Consider the following 19,181-nt stretch of genomic DNA (forward strand, 5'->3'; position numbering starts at 1 on the left):
TTTTAAAATATATTTCAAGTAGATGAACTCAAACAAAAATCTTATTTCCATGTATGCAACTTCAATGTCTAGTACTTATGAATGAAAGCAGAGAAAATAAAACAACAAACGAATCAGAAATGAAATGGGATTATAAAAGTTTTCCTTGTGGTGTCAGTACAATACAAATAGCTTGTCTCGGAATTATTAGACAATCTTTTACAACTACTACCTTATAGTAGGGTCTTAATATACTACTTTTAGAAAGTGCATCCATCTACTGGAGGAAATAAAACCCTTAACAAGTTACCCTTTGAAAAAACATGCTGGACTTAACTACCTTAAAAAAAAAAGTACCTTCACTAAAATCCATTTGTGTTTGTACCTTTATAATGAAGAACTACTGTGTAAATAACACACTTCACATTTGCTAGGTTAGAAACACAGTAGCAGGAAGTCTCTCTCTCATGAACAGTGGGGTCTTCAAGCCTTCCAACCCAGAGTTCAATTAATGAAAATAGCCAATAAAAAGAAAACAGCTAGAACTCTGTGCTATTTATCCCAAAGGTCATTACAGACAAGTCACATCTCCAGGGTATGAAATCCCCACTAAACTACTGATTATTACCTTTTCATAAAATCAGTTATTATTCATAAATAGTTACTATTTTCAAAATATAATGTCTTCACATAAAATAACTAGGCCGATAAAACAACAACATGTTAGCAGTGGTTACTGGTAGATGGTGAAGTCACAAATGATTTTTTTCTTCTCTGGGTTGTGCTGTGTTTTCCAAACCTTCTGTGTAATACATGCCTAACTTTAATAAATTTTAATAATAATAAATTCCTAAAATAAACTATGTTTCATAAAATATGATAAATATGAGATTGGTTTTAAGAAGAGATAAATATTTAAATAGAAAACAAAGGGTCTTGGAACAAGGCCCTAAGTCCACAGTTCCCAAACTGAACAATGAGAAAAACTCACAGAGAGACTGTAGGGTATTTCAAATTTCTAGGGAAACACAGTGGCACGTGTCAGATACCATGCAAACTACTAGTTGCAAGGAGTTCACAGGTTCAACATGAGATTCCTTTGGGTAGCATATCTTTGCAAAGCTGGTTGTCACTGATAAAAACCAAGTATCACCAAAATCAGCGTGGACAGTAAATAAGGTTGATAGTGTATAATCTGATTCCAAGGTTTTAGAAGTTATGCAGTCCTTAATATATGCTAAGTTGTTAGAATATAAACACTTATTAAGTAGTTTGAATCAATCCACTTAATAAATGGAATTATTAGGTGTTTCTTTTGGATTAGAAGTAGCTATGAGGCAACATGAACCAAGAAAGTTTGATAATCTCTGCCCTACATCCTTTTCATTCATCCTTCCCCAGATCTAGTCTCAATCTACACAGAGGCTTATATCTAGCACTTAGTGGAAACCAATCAGAGCAGTGAAAAACTTTGCTTGAGATGCAGAAAACAGATGATGGTACAGAGGAACATTTCTATCGAGTTAATTTCATTCGTTTTGACTTAGGTCACTAACATATGTACTCCTTATTCCTCTCACATTGTCATCACGGTACTCAGTCCAGGGTAGATCCTCAGGCAGGATGTTCACTGAATTCAAAAGGATCATGAGCCTCAGCTTGTCAACCAGCTTGTACTGCTGATGGCTGGTTGAGGAAAGTAAGCTAGTACTCTCTCTAGCCTTGCTCTACCGCCTTCCTCCTTTCTACCCTTTCTTTCCCTCCCCTCTAAACAAAACAAAAGGTTTTAAGGCTTAAATATCCTCAGTTTTTCATTTGAACACACATAATGCACTTGTACTCTATTTCTGGGTCCTAAGGTGCAGGTGACGCCACTGCTAGTCTTTGCCATCATCATATTCAAGGCAGCGTTTTCCCTCTAGGCAGTGAAGAACAAGTGGAGGAAAGGGAGATACAGAGGAAGATTTCTTGGCGCCCAGCCTCCCCATTGGTCAGGCAATGTCAAGCATTTCTAGATCTGTGTGATTCCTCTTTATATAAATATTAATAGCTTATTTACTGAGCACTTAGTATGTGTCAAGCATTATAAATTCATGATCTACATGCGTAATCTCATTTACTTGGTACCACAATCTTATGGGGTAAGAATTACCTCACTGCCTTCCAACAGGCATGGAGAACACAGCTTAGACTCGTTAAACGTCTCACCCACAGTACAGACCTAGAAAATCGAACAGCCGACTCTCAAGCGCTGGCCTCCCTGTCCAATGTCACAGTGCCACTTCCACCCCACCAGCTATTACAGAGACTGGCGCCCTGTGGACACTAAATGGAGAATGAAACAAACGCGTTGTTTTCCTGCTCAGATTTTGGCTGAAAATGGGTACAGAAACCTCTGCACACGTAAGCGTAAAAAGTCAGTGATATGAAAACACCAAGACATTGGACCCAACTCGGCCACAGCGCTGAGTGCAGAGCCATCCCCTCTGCCATCTGACAAATACTGGGCAGTCGTGTGCCAGGCACAGGGTGGTGGATCAGAACACAGAAAATGTGACAGAGACTAAAGCAGGGAGAGAGATACCTGGTTTTAGGCTGGGTAGTCTGAGGAGGTGATACTAATGTTGAGATGGGATGATAAGAAGCCAGCCTACAGAAGGAAGGGAAGGAGGGAGAGAAATAAGCGGGAACGGGCAGAGGAAGGAGGGAGCACTCACCCCAGGCAGTGATTAGCAGTGTGTCCAAGGCCCGAGATGGAAAGATCTTAAGATCTGGACATGCTGAAGGAACCTCAAATAAAGAGCGTTCTCTGCAAGCCTTTGAAGGGGGTCCCATATAAACCTGACTTCCTCCCAAACTCTTCCTCTTACATGCTATTCCCTACACTACACACAGGGAGAGTCCAGTATCTACTGGACACCTTTATTTGAATGTCCCATAGACTTCTCAAGCCCAACATGTTCAAAACCCAATTCTCCATCTTCCCCAAATCTGTTTCTTCTCTGTCTCAATAAATGGTTAACTCCATTCACCCAGTTCCTCGTGAACAGAGGCTTTAGGGTCCTCTGCTCCCTTCCCCTTTTATTTTCCCTCCTAGTCACTGCATTACTAATTCTAACTCCAAAATCCATTCTGAGTACTTGTCTTCTCTCTCACTACTATCATCATAGCCCAAGCCCTCAATGTCTCTCAGATTCCTGCAACAGCTTCCACACTGATTTCTTCTTCTGCATTTTCCCCATCCAGTCAATTCTCCACAGCGCAGCCAGATTGGTCTCTGATAAATGTAAATTTAATCAAATCATCCCTCTTGCTTAAAAGAAAAGCAAATAAAAGACAGGCGGTTGGAAAGGGAGAAATAAGACTCTCACTAGTCACATAAGACACCATCACTTACATAGACGGAACCTACGAAGGTGCTCCTAGAACTAAAAAGTTTAACAAGGTTGCAGAATGCAAGGTTAATATACTAAAACCAATTGTATTTCTATAAATTGGCAAAGAATAGCTGGAAATTTAAAATTTAAGGAGTATCATTTATAGTAACATTCAAAAACATGAAATAGGTACTTAAAAAAACCATGCAGAATCTGTATGCTGACAACTACAAAACACCAATGAAAGGAAGATGTCAAAGAGGACCTAAACGAATAGAAAGATATACCACGCTCACAAACTGCAAGATTCAATATTGCTAAGATGTTAGCTATACAGATTCAACATAATCATTAGCAAAATCCCAACAGGATTTTTATAGACACAGGCAATTTAATTCTTTATATGGAACCTATTCTATATATAAACCTAATGTTTATATGGAAAGCCCAAGACACTAGAATAGCCAAAACAAAAAGAAAAAAGTTGGAGAACTGACACTAACTGATTTCAAGGCTTAGTATAAAGCTACAGTAATCAAGAGAGTATGGTATTAGTGAGTAGAGAGACACATACATCAGTGGAACAGAAGAAATAGCCCAGAAAGAGATTCACAATTATAAGGTCAATTGACATTTGACAAAGGAACAAATGCAATACAATGGAGAAAGAATAGTCTTTTCACCAGAAGGTGCTGGAACAACTGGATATTCACATGCAAAATGATGGACCTCAACCCCTGTCTTTCACCTTACACAAAATTAACTCAAAACAGAAAATACACCTAAACGTAAAACCTAAAACTATAAAATTCTGTTCTGCATCTAAAGATGCTGTCAGAATGAAAAGACAAGACTCACCCCAAACTGGAAACAACTCAAATGCCCTTCAGCTGGTAAAGAGATAAAACAAATGTCGGTACAGCCTTACAATGGAATACTACCCAGCAATAAGAACTACTGATAAACTATTGATAATAACATAGATGAATTTCAAATACAGTAGGCTAAGTTAAAGAAGCTAGATTTTAAAAGCTACATAGGGGGAAGGGGCGGCAGGCGCCATGTCGGGCCATGAAGGTGGCAAGAAGAAGCCCCTGAAGCAGCCCAAGAAGCAAGCCAAGGAGATGGATGAGGAAGATAAGGCATAAAAGCAGAAACAGAAGGAGGAGCAAAAGAAACTCGAGGAGCTAAAAGCGAAGGCCGTGGGGAAAGGCCCCCTGGCCACAGGTGGAATTAAGAAATCTGGCAAAAAGTAAGCTGAGGCAATGATGATCCTTAATTCCATTCCTGTTTAAACATCTGGATTCCCTGCCATAACATCTGTTGCCACCTATAGCTAGAATGAAGTGTTGTGTTGAAACCTATTGTACATTCAAGAATAAACTTCTGAAAAAAACAAAAACAAAAACAAAGCTACATAGACTATGTGATTCCATGTACGTGATACCCTAGAAAGGCAAAATTACAGGAACAGACAACAGAACGGTGGTTCCAGAGTTTGGGAGTGAGAGAAATGACTGATTACACAGAGGTGCCATGTGGGATTTTTTTGCAAAGTGATGAAATTGCTCACAGCTTGATTCTAGTGGTGGCTATACACCTGTATGCATTTGTCTACACTCACAGAACTGTATATCGAAAGGAGTGAATATTATTGTATGTAAATTCTGAAAGATGAATTAAAACAAAAAAGGAACAAGAAAAATGCCAATTAAAAAAAAAAGCACATCAGATCATGTCATCCCCTCATCAGTGGCTTATCATTACAGAGCACTAACTGGCACTGCCCCTGCTTATCTTTCTAGCTCATATAAATCGTACAACTTTCCTTTACCTTGTTTATCATTATCTGTAAATACAATTTCTTGTTAATTATCTGTTTAGTATCTGTCAGCCTGAATGGTTAATAATTACTGAATACTTTCTAGGTGTTGAGTACTATTCTAAGTGCTTTATGTGGATTCATTTATTTAATCCTCGCCACAACTCTAGGAGGTATCCCTGTTTTTATAGATAGAGAAGCAGAGGCACAGAGGAGTTAAGTAATTCGATTAGTTTCACAGCCAGTAAGAGGTGGAGAAACATACTGTGTCCCTATTAGATTTTATAATCTGATTTAATCTGTACATGAATCCAATGAGATTTCCAGATGTGGACACTCAAGCCCAGAGAATTTAAGTAACTTGAATAAGGATACAGAGCTAATTTGTTTGGTATCAAAATTCAAATTCTAGGTCTTTGTGAGTCAAAAACCTGCACCCTCCTTCTCCCTAAGAATCTAGGCTATAGGTTGAAAAATTATTACAGGAGACAAAGGTAAACTACACTTGTGGAAGCTTTTACTTCTTGTATAATAAGCTGTAATGTAAGTATTTGCAAGGAATACATTCCACTCGGGAGAGCCTGTGGGTGGAAAGCGAAGTGATGTGTGACAGATGAAAGGCGGGAGAACATAACACGCTGGCTTGAACACGCTAGCACGATGTCTATCAAGTTTCTTTTCCTTCACTTTTCAAATGCCCGCCGTGTTGACCTGCATCATCTCTGCTGTTTGCTATTCTGGTTGTGTGAGCACAAACCACAAATCACAGCAAATTGCAGAATTTCTCAGTCATTAAGGATTTACAATAGGTTAATTTTAAAATGGGCTGCACTTCACAGCTGCAAAGCTTTTGTCTGATTTCTCAACCAAATGAGAAGCCATTATTGGATTGAAGACCTTTCCATCAGCATGACCAGCAAAAGGAAAAGGTCATGTGGGCAGAAGAGGCAGCTCTGCCAGGTAAGGTGAGGCAATGGTAACGGCTCACTAAACAGACGGCCAGACTCTGTTCAGCACCAAGCATGATGAGAACTGACATGTAGATCGTGGGTTTGCTGCATGCTTGGGATAAGAAAAACGATACACAACTAAGGAAAGCTGTACAACCTACAGGCATACCTTGTTTTACTGCACTGCACTTTACTTCACTTCACAGATACTGCATTTTTTAAATTTTTTTATTTATTTTTTTCTTTTTGTTATTTTTTTTCTTTTTTTTGCATTTTTTTTAAAAAGAAACTGAAGGTTTGTAGCAACCCTGTTTTGTCAGATGATGGTTAGCATTTTTTAGCCATAAAGTATTTTTAAATTAAGGTATGTACATTTTTTTAAGACATAATGCTATCATTGCACACTTAACAGACTACAGTTCAGTGTAAACATAACTTTTATATACACCAAGAAACCACAAAATTCATGTGACCTGCTTTATGGTGATATCTGCTTTATTTTGGTGGTCTGGAACCAAACCCGAAATATCTACGAGGTCTGCCTGTACCATTAACGTGGGGAGGAAGCTAACACGCAATATGTATGCCCAACACTTTTTTCTTTCTAAATAGTTACAAGTAGATGACAGACTTAACTGATGTTGCTTGTTTTTTAGGATGCCTCACAGCCAATGTAAATAATTCATAAAGTATATTTGTCAGATTGAGTTTGATACATGATCCATCTACTGGCAGTAACAAACACCTAACTTAAAAACATGTTAACAGTCATTAAATATCTATGCTTAACCAAGTTCACAATACACCGGCTCTAATGTCTGCGCTAGGCAGGTCACTAAAACATCAACATATAGTTCAAATTCACTTCGAGTCCCTCACTTACTTTCCAAGCACTTGCTAACAATTTGGATCCAATAATGTTCATTTTTTTATTCCTTTAGCAATGCATGCTGGTTACATATAACTATCTCTTTCCACTCACCCCTTTAAAACACATCTATTCAACTCTGCCCTTTTTATAGAGTAGAGACCTCAAGAGAATTGTCCTCCAGCTAAATGTGACACATGGCAATAAACCAAAATGCTACCAACAATAAGTGAAGATTTCCTTCCTGTTCTGCTTACTTCGAGAGAAAAAAGAAAAAAAAAAAAGAAAAAAAAAAGGCCGATGTTCTTCCCTTTTGATCATCTTCCAGAGCAAATCTGTTCTTTAAAATGACTTGATTTGCTCTAGCTGCACTAACAGGCACCCAAGTCCCCTGACCTGCAACACTTTTGAATCATTAGCTTAGGGGCTCAGAACTCCTTAGTTTAGTGATGATGCTCTGTGGTGACTGGGACCCACCTGAACAAAGCCTTCCAGGATTCCTTTCTCACAAGTCGATACCTCGGGTCAGTGCAGACTCTCACTGAGACACCTGGACCACAGGAGCTGTAACTCTGCCATGCACACTGCTTTCTATTTTTATATATGCTTTCTCAACAACTACATTTCTTCTTCTTTGAGAAAGAAATTCTGGAGTTACTGACAAAAGCATTACACAAACACACAGTGGCAATACACCGCTCAGAGCCCTAGAGTTCCGTTTTGTATCTCTAGGTACCCTCTAAATGACATTCACAATGGGTTTATTCCAATCTGCCTCAAAAGCTCCAGGTACTGGGGATATCAGACACGGCTCAGAAGAGGTCAAAAGTTTGAAAATGATTACAATAAATTATCTGTATCAGTTGTCACAGTCCCTGAACACCTTCCTCAAAAAAAAAAACAAAAAAACAAAAAAACCTTTTCCTCCAAAACACACTACAAATACCTTTCATAAAATCCAATATTTTGGAGTTGATAGGAAACTTAGAGATCATCAAATCAAACACTTTTATTCTGAAATAGCCAAGTACTCAAAGGGCATCCCCCAGTATCTCTATGAATTAGTATATCTTTATGGGTGTGAACATTCATGCATTGAGGAGGTTATAAAACCAGCTGAAATAGCAAATTCATTACTTCGGTAACCTGTACTCAAAACTAACTGAATGATTTTACCTAAGATATTAATTTTTTTAAATTAATTTTTATTGGAGTATAGTTGCTTTACAATGTGTTAGTTTCTTCTGCACTGCAACTAAGATATTTATTTTCATTCAGAGATATTTACTTTTAAAATTACTGACTGAGATTTTTTTCCTTCATGGGGAAGCGAAAGGGAGGGAACGAACAGTTTTTGAATCCCTGCTTTGTAGCCAGCACTGTGCAGGGCACTTTCTATACATTATTATCCTTTTCACACTAATAAGGAAATTAATGATCAGAGACATTAGCTAATTCTTTCAGGGTTGTGTTTGGATCTGCAGCTCTACAGCAGACTGTCTCCGGGAAATACCGAGGAAATTCAACATGCTGGAGGAAAAGGAAAATTTTATTATTGTTCACTCCTAATCAAGAAATTACTAAATAACTAAACCAAAATGCTAATAGAGTAGCCTTTGCAGTCACCATAACCTACAGATGACATGCTGATTCCTTTAGGTCCTGTTAAGTTTAAGGTACTATAATCTTCTAAAACAGAAATGATAGGAAACACAGGCTGCAGGTGAGAAGAACAAACAAAAATGAGCAAACAGACAAAAAACTCACCAGTGCCACGGGTTGGCTAATACTAGTGTGGAGAAAAGAGGCCTGGAAAGAAGTTGGGAGGAAATCGCCAAAGTGGGGAGGGAAAAGATGCGGGAGAAGGAGACAAAGGAGGTTCTCAGTGTCCTAAGCCATGTCTGTGAAATGAAGATAAAGGACTTTCAGCTGAGTAATACACAACAGAGAACGATTGCAGTGATGATTAGAGCTGTTTAAATTTTTAGCAAGCTCTAGTGATTTAAAAGTCTTTTCTGTTCTGGCAACTAGTTTATTTGTTTTTATTTTCAAACTTGGGGGCAGGGGGAAGGGGGATCTTTGCAAAGAATTATGCATGTATGTAAAATGCACAAAAATACTATTATCTGAAGATTTCTATATTTAGAAGTATCTGCGCAATTTCTGAGAGATCAGAACTCACAACTCCTGAAGATTATATTTGGGACCAGATTAAATTTCTCAGTTGGTTCCCTCCCTCCCCTTCCCCCACACTCTGTTAGGTTTCTGTTCCAGTCCCGTCCTGGTGAGGATAACAGCAATGCCTCCTAGAGTGAATAAAGATAAAAAAGGACAGAGGCAATCCCCCCCCATCCCGCGCACGCACACAGATCTTTGGACATTCACCACTCAGCTGCTCTCATCAAGCCTCCAGAAAGTCTATTCTGAATAAGGTAGCTGTGGTTGCCCACCAGGAAGGAAAATATTCTCTGGGCTATAGCCCTAAACTACTTGGAATTAAATCCTAAGATTAAAATAAGGTAGGTGGCTCTTCACCTTTCCTCTAAAAAGTACCTAGCACAGTCCTGGTGCTTAATACAAATAAGTCATCAGGTAAGTGGCGTGTTTGGCAGGAACGCTTCTAAATCGCATGTTACAGGATATTCTCACACGAGTGTGCCTCCCTGTAATTCTGCCTAGGTCAGCTCAGCCCCACGACTACAGAAATCAGTGACTGAGTCTCCAACGACGCTCCTCCCGCCAGGGCCAACCTATGCCTGTGCCAACTTTTAGGCCAGGACACCTGCCACTGTGGCTTCCATTGTGGCAGACTGTTGTGCCAGAGGCACGCTCGCTACTTGAGGGTCTGCTCTGGCCAAATGACAATACAGGAAGGATGTTTGTTTTGGGGGTTTATTCAAAATTGGAGTGTTGGAAAGTAACATGCTGAGGACGTGCCATCATCTGCTTTGCATGCCAGCTGCCAGCTGCCACAGAAGACAGGGTGATCACCTCCTGGTACCGTTCTGTGCCCAGAGGCTCCAAATCACTGCTGCTTTAACTGTCTTGCCACCACACTTCAGATGTTATCACTATCACTTCTGTTTTTGCTTTTGAAATATTCCAGGAACAACTGAATCCTACCCATCAATTGGTGCCAAATTTACCAATAGTCATGCTCCCCCACTATGGTGTTCAACGGACATTCTAGTCCCTTCCTGTCCTTAGGAAAGGGTGGGGTGGGGGGGGTGGGCTAAGTCCCTGTTTTAAGGATCGCACAGCACAGCCTGGAGCTTCACCAGCAGATACATGCTGTGTAGCCTCACTCCAGAGCCTGCGGATGGCGGGGCAAACAACTGAATTTAACCCGAAATGAATCACGAAATATGAACTCTGAGTTAAACAGGTTGGCAATGATTTGGTAAGTTAGGGGAAGTGGCAGAGGGAACAACTGGTACTTTTTTTTTTTTAATCTGACATGATGAAAGGAAAAGTAGCTTATCTTAGTTACATTTCTTTTTGTCTTTTTTTTTGGCTTAAATAACTTTAGAAATCAAAATTCAACAGAGAACGATTATGTTAATAATGCCAGGAAATTTGTTTGCTTTGTTAAATTGGGCTTCAAAAGCACTTCAACTGAACTTACATTTGCGATCACAAGTAACGCCTTTTCTTATATCCATTTAAAATGTTTACTTTTTTACGGCTTATTATGAACGTGAGTCTGAGACACGCAGCGCCACGGCTGCTCAATTTTCAGGCCAGAGCTTTATGATAATCATACGAGATGTATTCATGTGTCAAGAGCACTGCCTAACAATGCCCGAATGGGGTTGTTCGCAGCGCCGTTTCCCGTGGATGCACAGTAACTGCTGCAAGGAGAGAGCTCTTCATTTGAGAATTTTAACTAAGTTTGTAACATGTACTCTTTTGCTATACTTAGCTCAGTTTAAGTATACAATCTCAAAATATAGCTGAGCTCCAACAAGAAAACTGACCCTTAAATACCCAAACGTGACAGGGTAAACAGGTTCTGTTACTTTATCTTATGGACAGCTCTTTTTGGATAGCCTTCAAGTACCAGAGGGGATGAGACTGAAGAATTCGTCTGTATTTGATGTTCCCCTACTACACACAGTGATAAAAGGGTACCTGGAAGACACCGTCTGTCACCCGAGCATCACAAAAAGGAGTAAGGGAACACTTACAGTATATGCAGATCCAGTAACTGGAAACGGAAAATGGGTCTAGAGGTGCCCCTTCCTCTCCGGTACTGGTTTTTCCACACACTCACACCTTCCTCACTTTTGTGACAAGTAGCCCATATAACTGCCTAGTTGTAGGGGTTGAGATCTTAAGCAACATTTTCTCAACTCAGCACTTTTTGAGGCTCTATTAAGCAGGTACCAGGCCAAGTGCTTTTATGCTCACTGTTTCATTCCTAAGATCTATCTGCATGCAGCAGACCATCTACTTTTTAGAGGGAGAGGCAAGCATGTACTGGGAGGAAGCAAGATCGTGTGCGAGTGAGCCATGTATTAATTTTTGCTTCACTCTTTTGTTTTTCCTCCTAGGACCACCCTTCTGAATTGGTAAGAGGTTTGTGCAAATATCTGCTTTAAAAAGAGTACCAAGTCCAGAATCTCGGCTTAAAGAGAGCACAGGACCTCACTTAGGCCACCTCTTTTTTTAGATTGAAAACACTGAGGTTCACAGAAAGCCTACAAATTGTCCAAAGCATACGGCTCTGTAGGGGCAGAGTTAGAATGAGGGTCCAGATTCCTGGCATTCCAGTCCCGGGCACTGACCCTGTGGTCTACAAGATAATCCTTCATCAGCAAAATGGGTAACTTTGCAGGCTTTTGCAAACTCTTACTTACAATCATACAGTTTTACCAAAGAGGAGAAAAATGTTTGACCCAGTTTATCGAATGTAATAAAAATAGTTTATATCCCAACCTATTACGGACACACACACACACACACTCTCTCTCTCTCTCTCTCTCTCTCTCTCTCTCCATAGAACAATTTATAACCTAACTTGGTGCACTTTTCTCTTTCTTCTTCTATTTCATTTCATGAAAACAAAAACAAACAAAACTGGCTGAGATCCACTAAACTGCTTTCAAGACCAACCACCAAAGTTAGAAAAAAACCTCACAGACTATACAAAGAGAATAATAAATTAATTTCAAACAACTAACAAGGGAGTAAGGGAGGCATTTTATCTTTTCTAGTCTCGAAGTATAGAAAAATGGAGACGGACAACTCAGGACAGCAAGCTAGACCCCACCTCACGGCCCCTCCCCCTCCCCCTCGTCCTCGCCTTTCTCGGAGTGATGCTCCGTGCAGAGGCTGCCCCGGGTCAGGGAGATACCCTCACTCGTCTCTCCCATCATCCCTCTGGCACAGCATGTTGGCCAAGAAGAGCTGATGCTTGACTGTAGTAATTTCAGATGACATTTTTCTCTGGAGAATTGAGTCTATTTTGTCAGCTCCTGAAATACCACATGATATATTATTTCAGAGTATAACTTCTTCCTTCTGTTTACACTCTCCCTCACTAGATGGTAAGCTCCTTGAGCAAACAAAACAAGCTCCTTGTTCACTGCCAGATCCCACTGAACACAAAATAGATGCTCAATAAATACGTGTTTAAAATTAAAAAAAAAAAACACCATGATGAACATTATACAAAGAAAGCATAGAAATGACATCAGATTTTGAAACACTCCAGCCATTATTAAATGATTTCCATCCCCTGGACTGATCAGGCTCTCACAGCACCCTCTCTTCCCCTCTGGCTAACCACCTCTATTTAATCAGCATCACCTTCTCTGGGAAGCCTGCCCTGACTCCACAGATTTTCTGCCTCATTGATATGCTCTCACAGTACTTTATTCTTCCCTTATCTTAGAACAATGGCCTACTGAATTCTCTACATCTCCAACTTAAAAATAAGCTCCATCAGGATAGAGCTTTAATACAGTGCCTCACACACAGGATATCCTCCATTAAAATTCTGCATGCAAAAAATACTCAGGGAAAGTTCTGTATTGCTGGTCTGAAAAACCAAACCAAACCAAACCAAAAGAGAATAAACCCAACCTAATGACCTGGTCATACGCGTAATTAGCAGTTGGATCAATCAGAGCTCTCTGAGTTGAGTAGAAGTCCTTTTAAACCATGCTACCACATAAAATCAGGCTTGTCCTTTGTGGATGTGGGTATGACTTCTAGTGAAAGAGAAAATAGGAACTCAGCTATTGGGGAGAACTGAGGGGGAAACAGGGAGGAGAAGGTAAGCAAGCCCACCATCCACCGTACATTTTTATGTCACATGGAAAACAAACATGCAACATAGTTACGGCATCCCATCGCGTCACACTCACTATAAACCAGGAATTTTCTGCTTCCTAAAATATGAAAGATGATGATGCACCCACCCAGTATTTATCAGTATTGTTCACAGCAGGACAAAAGATGAATGTGTCATTTCTTTTTGTATCAAGTATATATATAAATAGGAGAAGCACTAGAAATACAGTGTAAATATGCAAATTTTAAATAAGCAATTCATTTACATAGCTCTACTGGTAGGAACTCAAATGTCCTTATAAATATTAACCCTTCACATTCTCCTGAGCTAGTTTTTGCAAGATTCCTATTTTAAACAGTGACTTAGGACCCATGTAAATAAGGATGAATTCAAAACAGTTTCTGCCTTCCTGTCTGCCACTATGAAATGAACCTACATTTCCTTCTAAAAATAATTTTCCATAATAAATCTTAAGGAAGATCTCCATCAAAATTTCCTACCAAATCAGCAAATTGCCTCAAGAAATATGATTTGCCAAATTAGTTCAAAGTAGCATCAATAAAAATATTCAATAGGACTACACAAGCTGAAAGGCTACAGACCAAGAAAAGACATATGACAACCCACTGAGAGTCTGCCTTGAGTGTATAAAAGGTTCAAGTCTCTAATAATTGATCACTTTACTAATGAACCAACAGGGGACTTAATGAATAGCTTACTAATAGGATCTAAATTCAAATTTGGAGCATCTTTTGAATATCCATTAGGAAAAGTAATGTAATGAAAGAATTTTAGAGGAAATACTTCTGCAGAAAAAAAAGGCAGAAAATAAAACGTAACTTGGAAAAAACACAAAAGATGAAGTCCTGGTAAATATTTAATATGTAGGGAAAATGAAAAGGCTGCAATCACTGTGGAGAAAGAAATGATAGTAGACAAATTATCAGAAAAAGATCTGAAATGAGACATCCAGTATTTTTATATACTGTTATCATTAACAGTTCTCACCCCTTTTAACAGAAAGAGTCAACTACAGAGGCAGCAGAATTTTGGAGGAAAGACTCTTTCTTGAAGGAAGAAGAAATATCCCACCGATGGGTGAAGAATTGGGCTTCAGTTTGAGTTAGCTGCTGGACTCTTTTTTCCATCCTCCTCTCTACATTCATCCAGAAAACTACAAATGCCTAGATAAAGTAACAGGAAGAAATAAACACAGAAGCATTCATTCCTTTGTATTTTTTTTTCCTGTGTTTGGGGCGCGCACATGTGTGTGTGTGTGTGTGTGGTGTGTGTGTGGTATGTGTTGTGGGGGGGGTGTGTGTATGTGTGTTTGGTGTGTGCGTGTGTGTGGGGCGTGTGTGTGTGCGTGTGTGTGTGTTTGGGGGGTGTGTGTGGGTATAATATGCATGTTTACAATGTATACTTTTTTTTTCAGATTTAAAATATCAACTCCAGAGTTTTTAGAAAGCATGTAGCTGATATGTGGATACAAAACATTTCTAAAATGGAGACAGAGTAATAAATCAAACCTTGCATTTGAGGGCAGGATAGGAATAGAAAGCACCTCTATCACTTTTTAACCTTCCAAGGCCTAGAAGTGAACAGATCCCAGCCCTCAAACACATATATACAACTGCCTGTGTGGTCAGAAAACGACAGATTTGGGAAGAGAGTCTACATTCTCGATTGTCAGCCCTGCAGTCTCTCCTCTATACCACACTGGCCAACATATAATTTAATTTCATCTTTTGCATGTATGTGATTATTTTTATTTATAGCCTCCAGATCTGCAGATATAGAACGTGTGGTTCGTAGTATTTACTCTATCTGAAGATGTTTCACAGATGCAACACTCTCCTACTCTTTGGAATGGGACTTGGGGTACATTCTCCTTTTTAAGAGACAGAGGTCATTTACACAACAAATAGTTTTTCAGCTTGTATTATTGTACAATCATATTCTGATGAGTCCAAAGAGCTTCCCCTACCACCATCTGGAGGGAGGGAGGGAAGTGGGAGGACATCTGTATCAGAAAGAGACCAATCACAATTTCTCTCTGGCTGGGGGCCATCTCTAGCACCCACCCTGAAGAATGAGGAGGAAGGCCCCATCCGACTGCTATCTCTGACATGTGCACTGCTGAATTCCTTGCAGTAGATCTAGTTCTTTTAGGAAATCCAGCGTGTTTGCAATATCTTGTAGACCTAACATTCTGAATTTTGCTCTATAAGGAAGACTGTTTTAGAGTAATTCCAATTTATTATTACTAATTAACATATCACCCTTTGGTAAACTAGACTAAATTTACAAAGAAGAGCAGACATATGTTACCATGAGGTCACAGACTGTGTTTACAAAATTTCAGACAGCTAGTCATAGAAGGCGTCAAGCTTACTTTGCCCAGACTCCAAAGCTCTTAACCATGTGATCTGAATAGAATTCTCAAAGCATTTATTTTATTTGACTTTGAATGTGTTCACCTTTATTTTATAAATCCTTAAAGTCAAATAATCATAAAATGACTGTATTTTAGTTTTGATTAAAAAAGACTAGAAAGGATGCTAGACATGATTTACTGAAAAACCATGTTTTCAATTAAAAAAAACAAACTGTTTTAAGACAAAGACAAGAACCCTAAATCTCATACCCAATCCTGAGCTCCTTCCAACATACCAGACGGCTTCCTTTTTACTTCCTCAGATAACCACACAGTGTGCAATTTAAGGACAGTTTGGTACAGGATTTTCCTCACCTTGCTAGATTATTGAGACAATTTAGGAAAGAATGCTACAAAAGAATATAAGGAACTGTGGAGTAGGTAGAACTAGATTCAAATCTTGATTCCGGTGCTTTTGACACAGGTGTGGTGTGCTCTGTGCTGCACGAGCCTTAGGCCCTATGTTACACCACTTTATGCTGTTCAATTTTTAAGTCAGGTAACCTGGAGCACAGTGCTGGGAATCTGCCAGATGGTTGCTGCTGGGTCTGAATGAGTTACCCTACGTCAACCATCTGGTAGACATCAGGGGCTGCAATTCTGTGAGCCTGCTCTCCTGTTGCTTCCCGGGGCTACTCTGCACTCAATTTATGTTAGGAAAACATCATCACGTATCACATAAAAGGAAGAATTCCTCTTCCATTCTATTTCTGTTTACTTCCATTTTAAACAACAAGAAAATAAAACTAAATAAACTGAAGAAACTAAACCCTGTACAGTTCACCCTGACTTATTCAACATATGTTTTACTGAATATGCTTTATACAGCATATTTATATGCTTTTATACAGCATAAAACTATTAATGGTAGTAGAGGAAGGCAAATAATTGACTATTTGGCTTATTTTCATTCTATTCTTTGTCAACCTGAATTGGAAAAGGCTGGCTAGTCCACGAGGTTATTTATAAATTAAAACCAAAGGGACACCTGGCTTTGAAACAATACCTTGAGCTCAAAATCAAAATGACTCCTTAAGTTAGAACCCTGCAGCACAGACGGAAACTCCTGAGCACAGCCACCTGCTCTAGTTTTTTTAGGGGCAGTGTATCAAGTTTTAGGCAGCCCAAGTTCCCTACAACAAATATCCAAGAAGCATGCCTGTGCTGTTAGTCATGTACTCACTCAGTTTCTCATGTCACAATTTCTCATATGAAAGAAAAATGTAAAAAGAAAGTAATGATCTGGATTTCAAAGTGATAAAAGGATAAGGCCCCTGGGCTTCCTAGGTGGCGCAGTGGTTGAGAATCCGCCTGCCAATGCAGGGGACACGGGTTTGATCCCTGCTCCAGGAAGATCCCACATGCTGCGGAGCAACTAAGCCCGTGCACCACAACTATTGAGCCCATGTGCTGCAACTACTGAAGCCCATATGCCTAGAACCCGTGCTCCGCAACAAGAGAAGCCACGGCAATGAGGAGCCTGCGCACCACAACGAAGAGTAGCCCCCACTCACCGCAACTAAAAGAAAGCCCGTGCACAGCAAAAAAGACCCAACACAGCCAATAAAATAAATAAATTAATTAATTTAAAAAATAAGGCCCCTATTTGTAATGGCTCATTAAATGCCTTGGAGAAATGATGGAAGCAGGAGGAAACATCATTTTTAACTTATTTATTTATTTACTGGCCACACAGCACGGCATGCAGGATACAGGATCTTAGTTCCCCAATCAGGGATCGAACCTGTGCCCCCTGCAGTGGAAGCAGGGAGTTTTAACTACTGGACCGCCAGGGAAGTCCCCGGAAACATCATTTTTTAAAATGACTTTTATAAAGCCTAGATTTGTGTGAGATGCTTTAACCACACTAATCTATAGAATTCACACAATGACTCTACGAAGTAGATACTGTTATTTCCATTTTATAGATGTAAAATCAAGGTACATACATTGGAAGAGAATCCCACCAGATTCGTCTAGTTTTAAAGTTTATCGTAAGGTTCAGGGATGGGTTTGCTTTTCAACTGAATGGCACATCATCCTTGTGCATTTTAATAGATTCATGAAAAAATTTCCATAAAGATTTCTAAAAGCTAATTATGAAAGTTAATCCCACACCCCATAAAGGGCATAAACATGTCTCACACGCCAGCCTGCCACACTTCTCACAATTAAATCTCAGCAAAAAAGCACACGAGCCAAAACAAACTAAAAAACTGAAGGGTTCTATTCTTTTGGATAAGACATACTTGTTCTCTAATCTGCCAGATTTCTCTCCTGGTTCCAGAGCATGAGCAATTTCCTCACAGGAAGCCTCTTATATTTATAGCAAGCTAACTGCTCTCTAAAAGCAACTGTCTTATGTATGTGGATGGTTTTGGACTCAATTTTGTCAAAAGCTGGGAAATTAATTCATGTGTCATCCCATGCAAGCCTTACATTTTAAGAGATTAAAAGCCACTGCAAAGACCTATTACCAGGGAATTTCTGAAGACCACCTTTAATTTAAAAATCCATTAATCTACTTCTTTTTGGATGATATAATCTATGAGACTACTTGCCATTGTCAGCTCGACATTCTACCTAATTGTGAGGGAAATACCTGTTTATTAGAAATAACGGCTTTATGCTTTAAAGTTTAGACAAAAAAAAAAGTGTACCTCAGTCATAAAAGTACTACATTAAGACATAAAAACAAAAGATTACAGCAAATAAGATGCTCACTAATTTTATATATCAAAGCTACAATATGCTATTTACTACACGATACTGTTTTCTCTCCAGAGAGAAATGTAAGCAACATTTTGCAAACTTCATTTTGTTGAAATATATTCCCGTCTGCTGAGCTTCTTATTTTGTACCAGCAAAAGTGAATTATGCTACTTTTGCTAGTCAAACAAAAAACATTTAAATGATTACCAATTTTGATTCTTGCTCTAATTTTTTTCAGCTGCATATGGTAATACATTTCAAAAAATGATGTCAGGGATGCCACTTTACTATAGCGAAGTATTTAAACAGACATTTGGTGTTATCAACATATGCTGCACCCCTGAAGAATAATATGGAGAACATTTTTTTATTTTAGATGAGGCAACATCTATTTCTTAATCTATACTGAGTCCCTCTAAAGCGTGTGATACTATCATAACAAAGGCCTCCAGCAGTTACGAGGCTTGTGTATAAGCAACCCTAAAAAGTTTAATAGGTTTCCCAGGCCACTTATTAACATACAGAGCACCTACTATTCACCTACTTTGGTCTGTGTGATATATACTTTCTCAATTCAAACATGGAAAGTTTCAGTGGCAAGTAAAGACTTATGCATGTAAAATCTTAAAAGTTAATAAGAATACAGGAAAATATAAGATTTCACAGGCAGTATGTGACTATTTGCCCAGTAAGTGACACAAATCACATACCACTCCCAGAAAGAAAGGATTGCTCCTT

The 19,181-nt window shown here is 39.1% G+C and overlaps 1 protein-coding gene and 1 pseudogene across 2 annotated transcripts in view; one reads left to right on the plus strand and one right to left on the minus strand.

Annotated features, from left to right (window-relative positions):
• RNGTT (RNA guanylyltransferase and 5'-phosphatase) overlaps positions 1-19,181 on the minus strand; it is a 219,499-nt gene that overhangs the window by 6,418 nt on the left and 193,900 nt on the right. Inside the window, exon 15 of one of the 2 annotated variants that reach the window (XM_057738726.1) lies at positions 12,317-12,473. The exons of the other annotated variant lie outside the window; for it this stretch is intronic. Within the exon in view, the coding sequence (XP_057594709.1) occupies positions 12,459-12,473 (15 nt within the window). The 3' untranslated portion in view covers positions 12,317-12,458. Of the gene's footprint in view, positions 1-12,316; positions 12,474-19,181 lie in introns of those variants that run through there. 2 annotated transcript variants of the gene reach the window in all.
• Positions 4,418-4,612, plus strand: LOC130855301 (translation machinery-associated protein 7-like; annotated as a pseudogene).

The sequence above is a fragment of the Hippopotamus amphibius genome, chromosome 6 (assembly GCF_030028045.1).
Source record: "Hippopotamus amphibius kiboko isolate mHipAmp2 chromosome 6, mHipAmp2.hap2, whole genome shotgun sequence".
In the NCBI taxonomy this organism is placed as follows: domain Eukaryota; kingdom Metazoa; phylum Chordata; class Mammalia; order Artiodactyla; family Hippopotamidae; genus Hippopotamus; species Hippopotamus amphibius.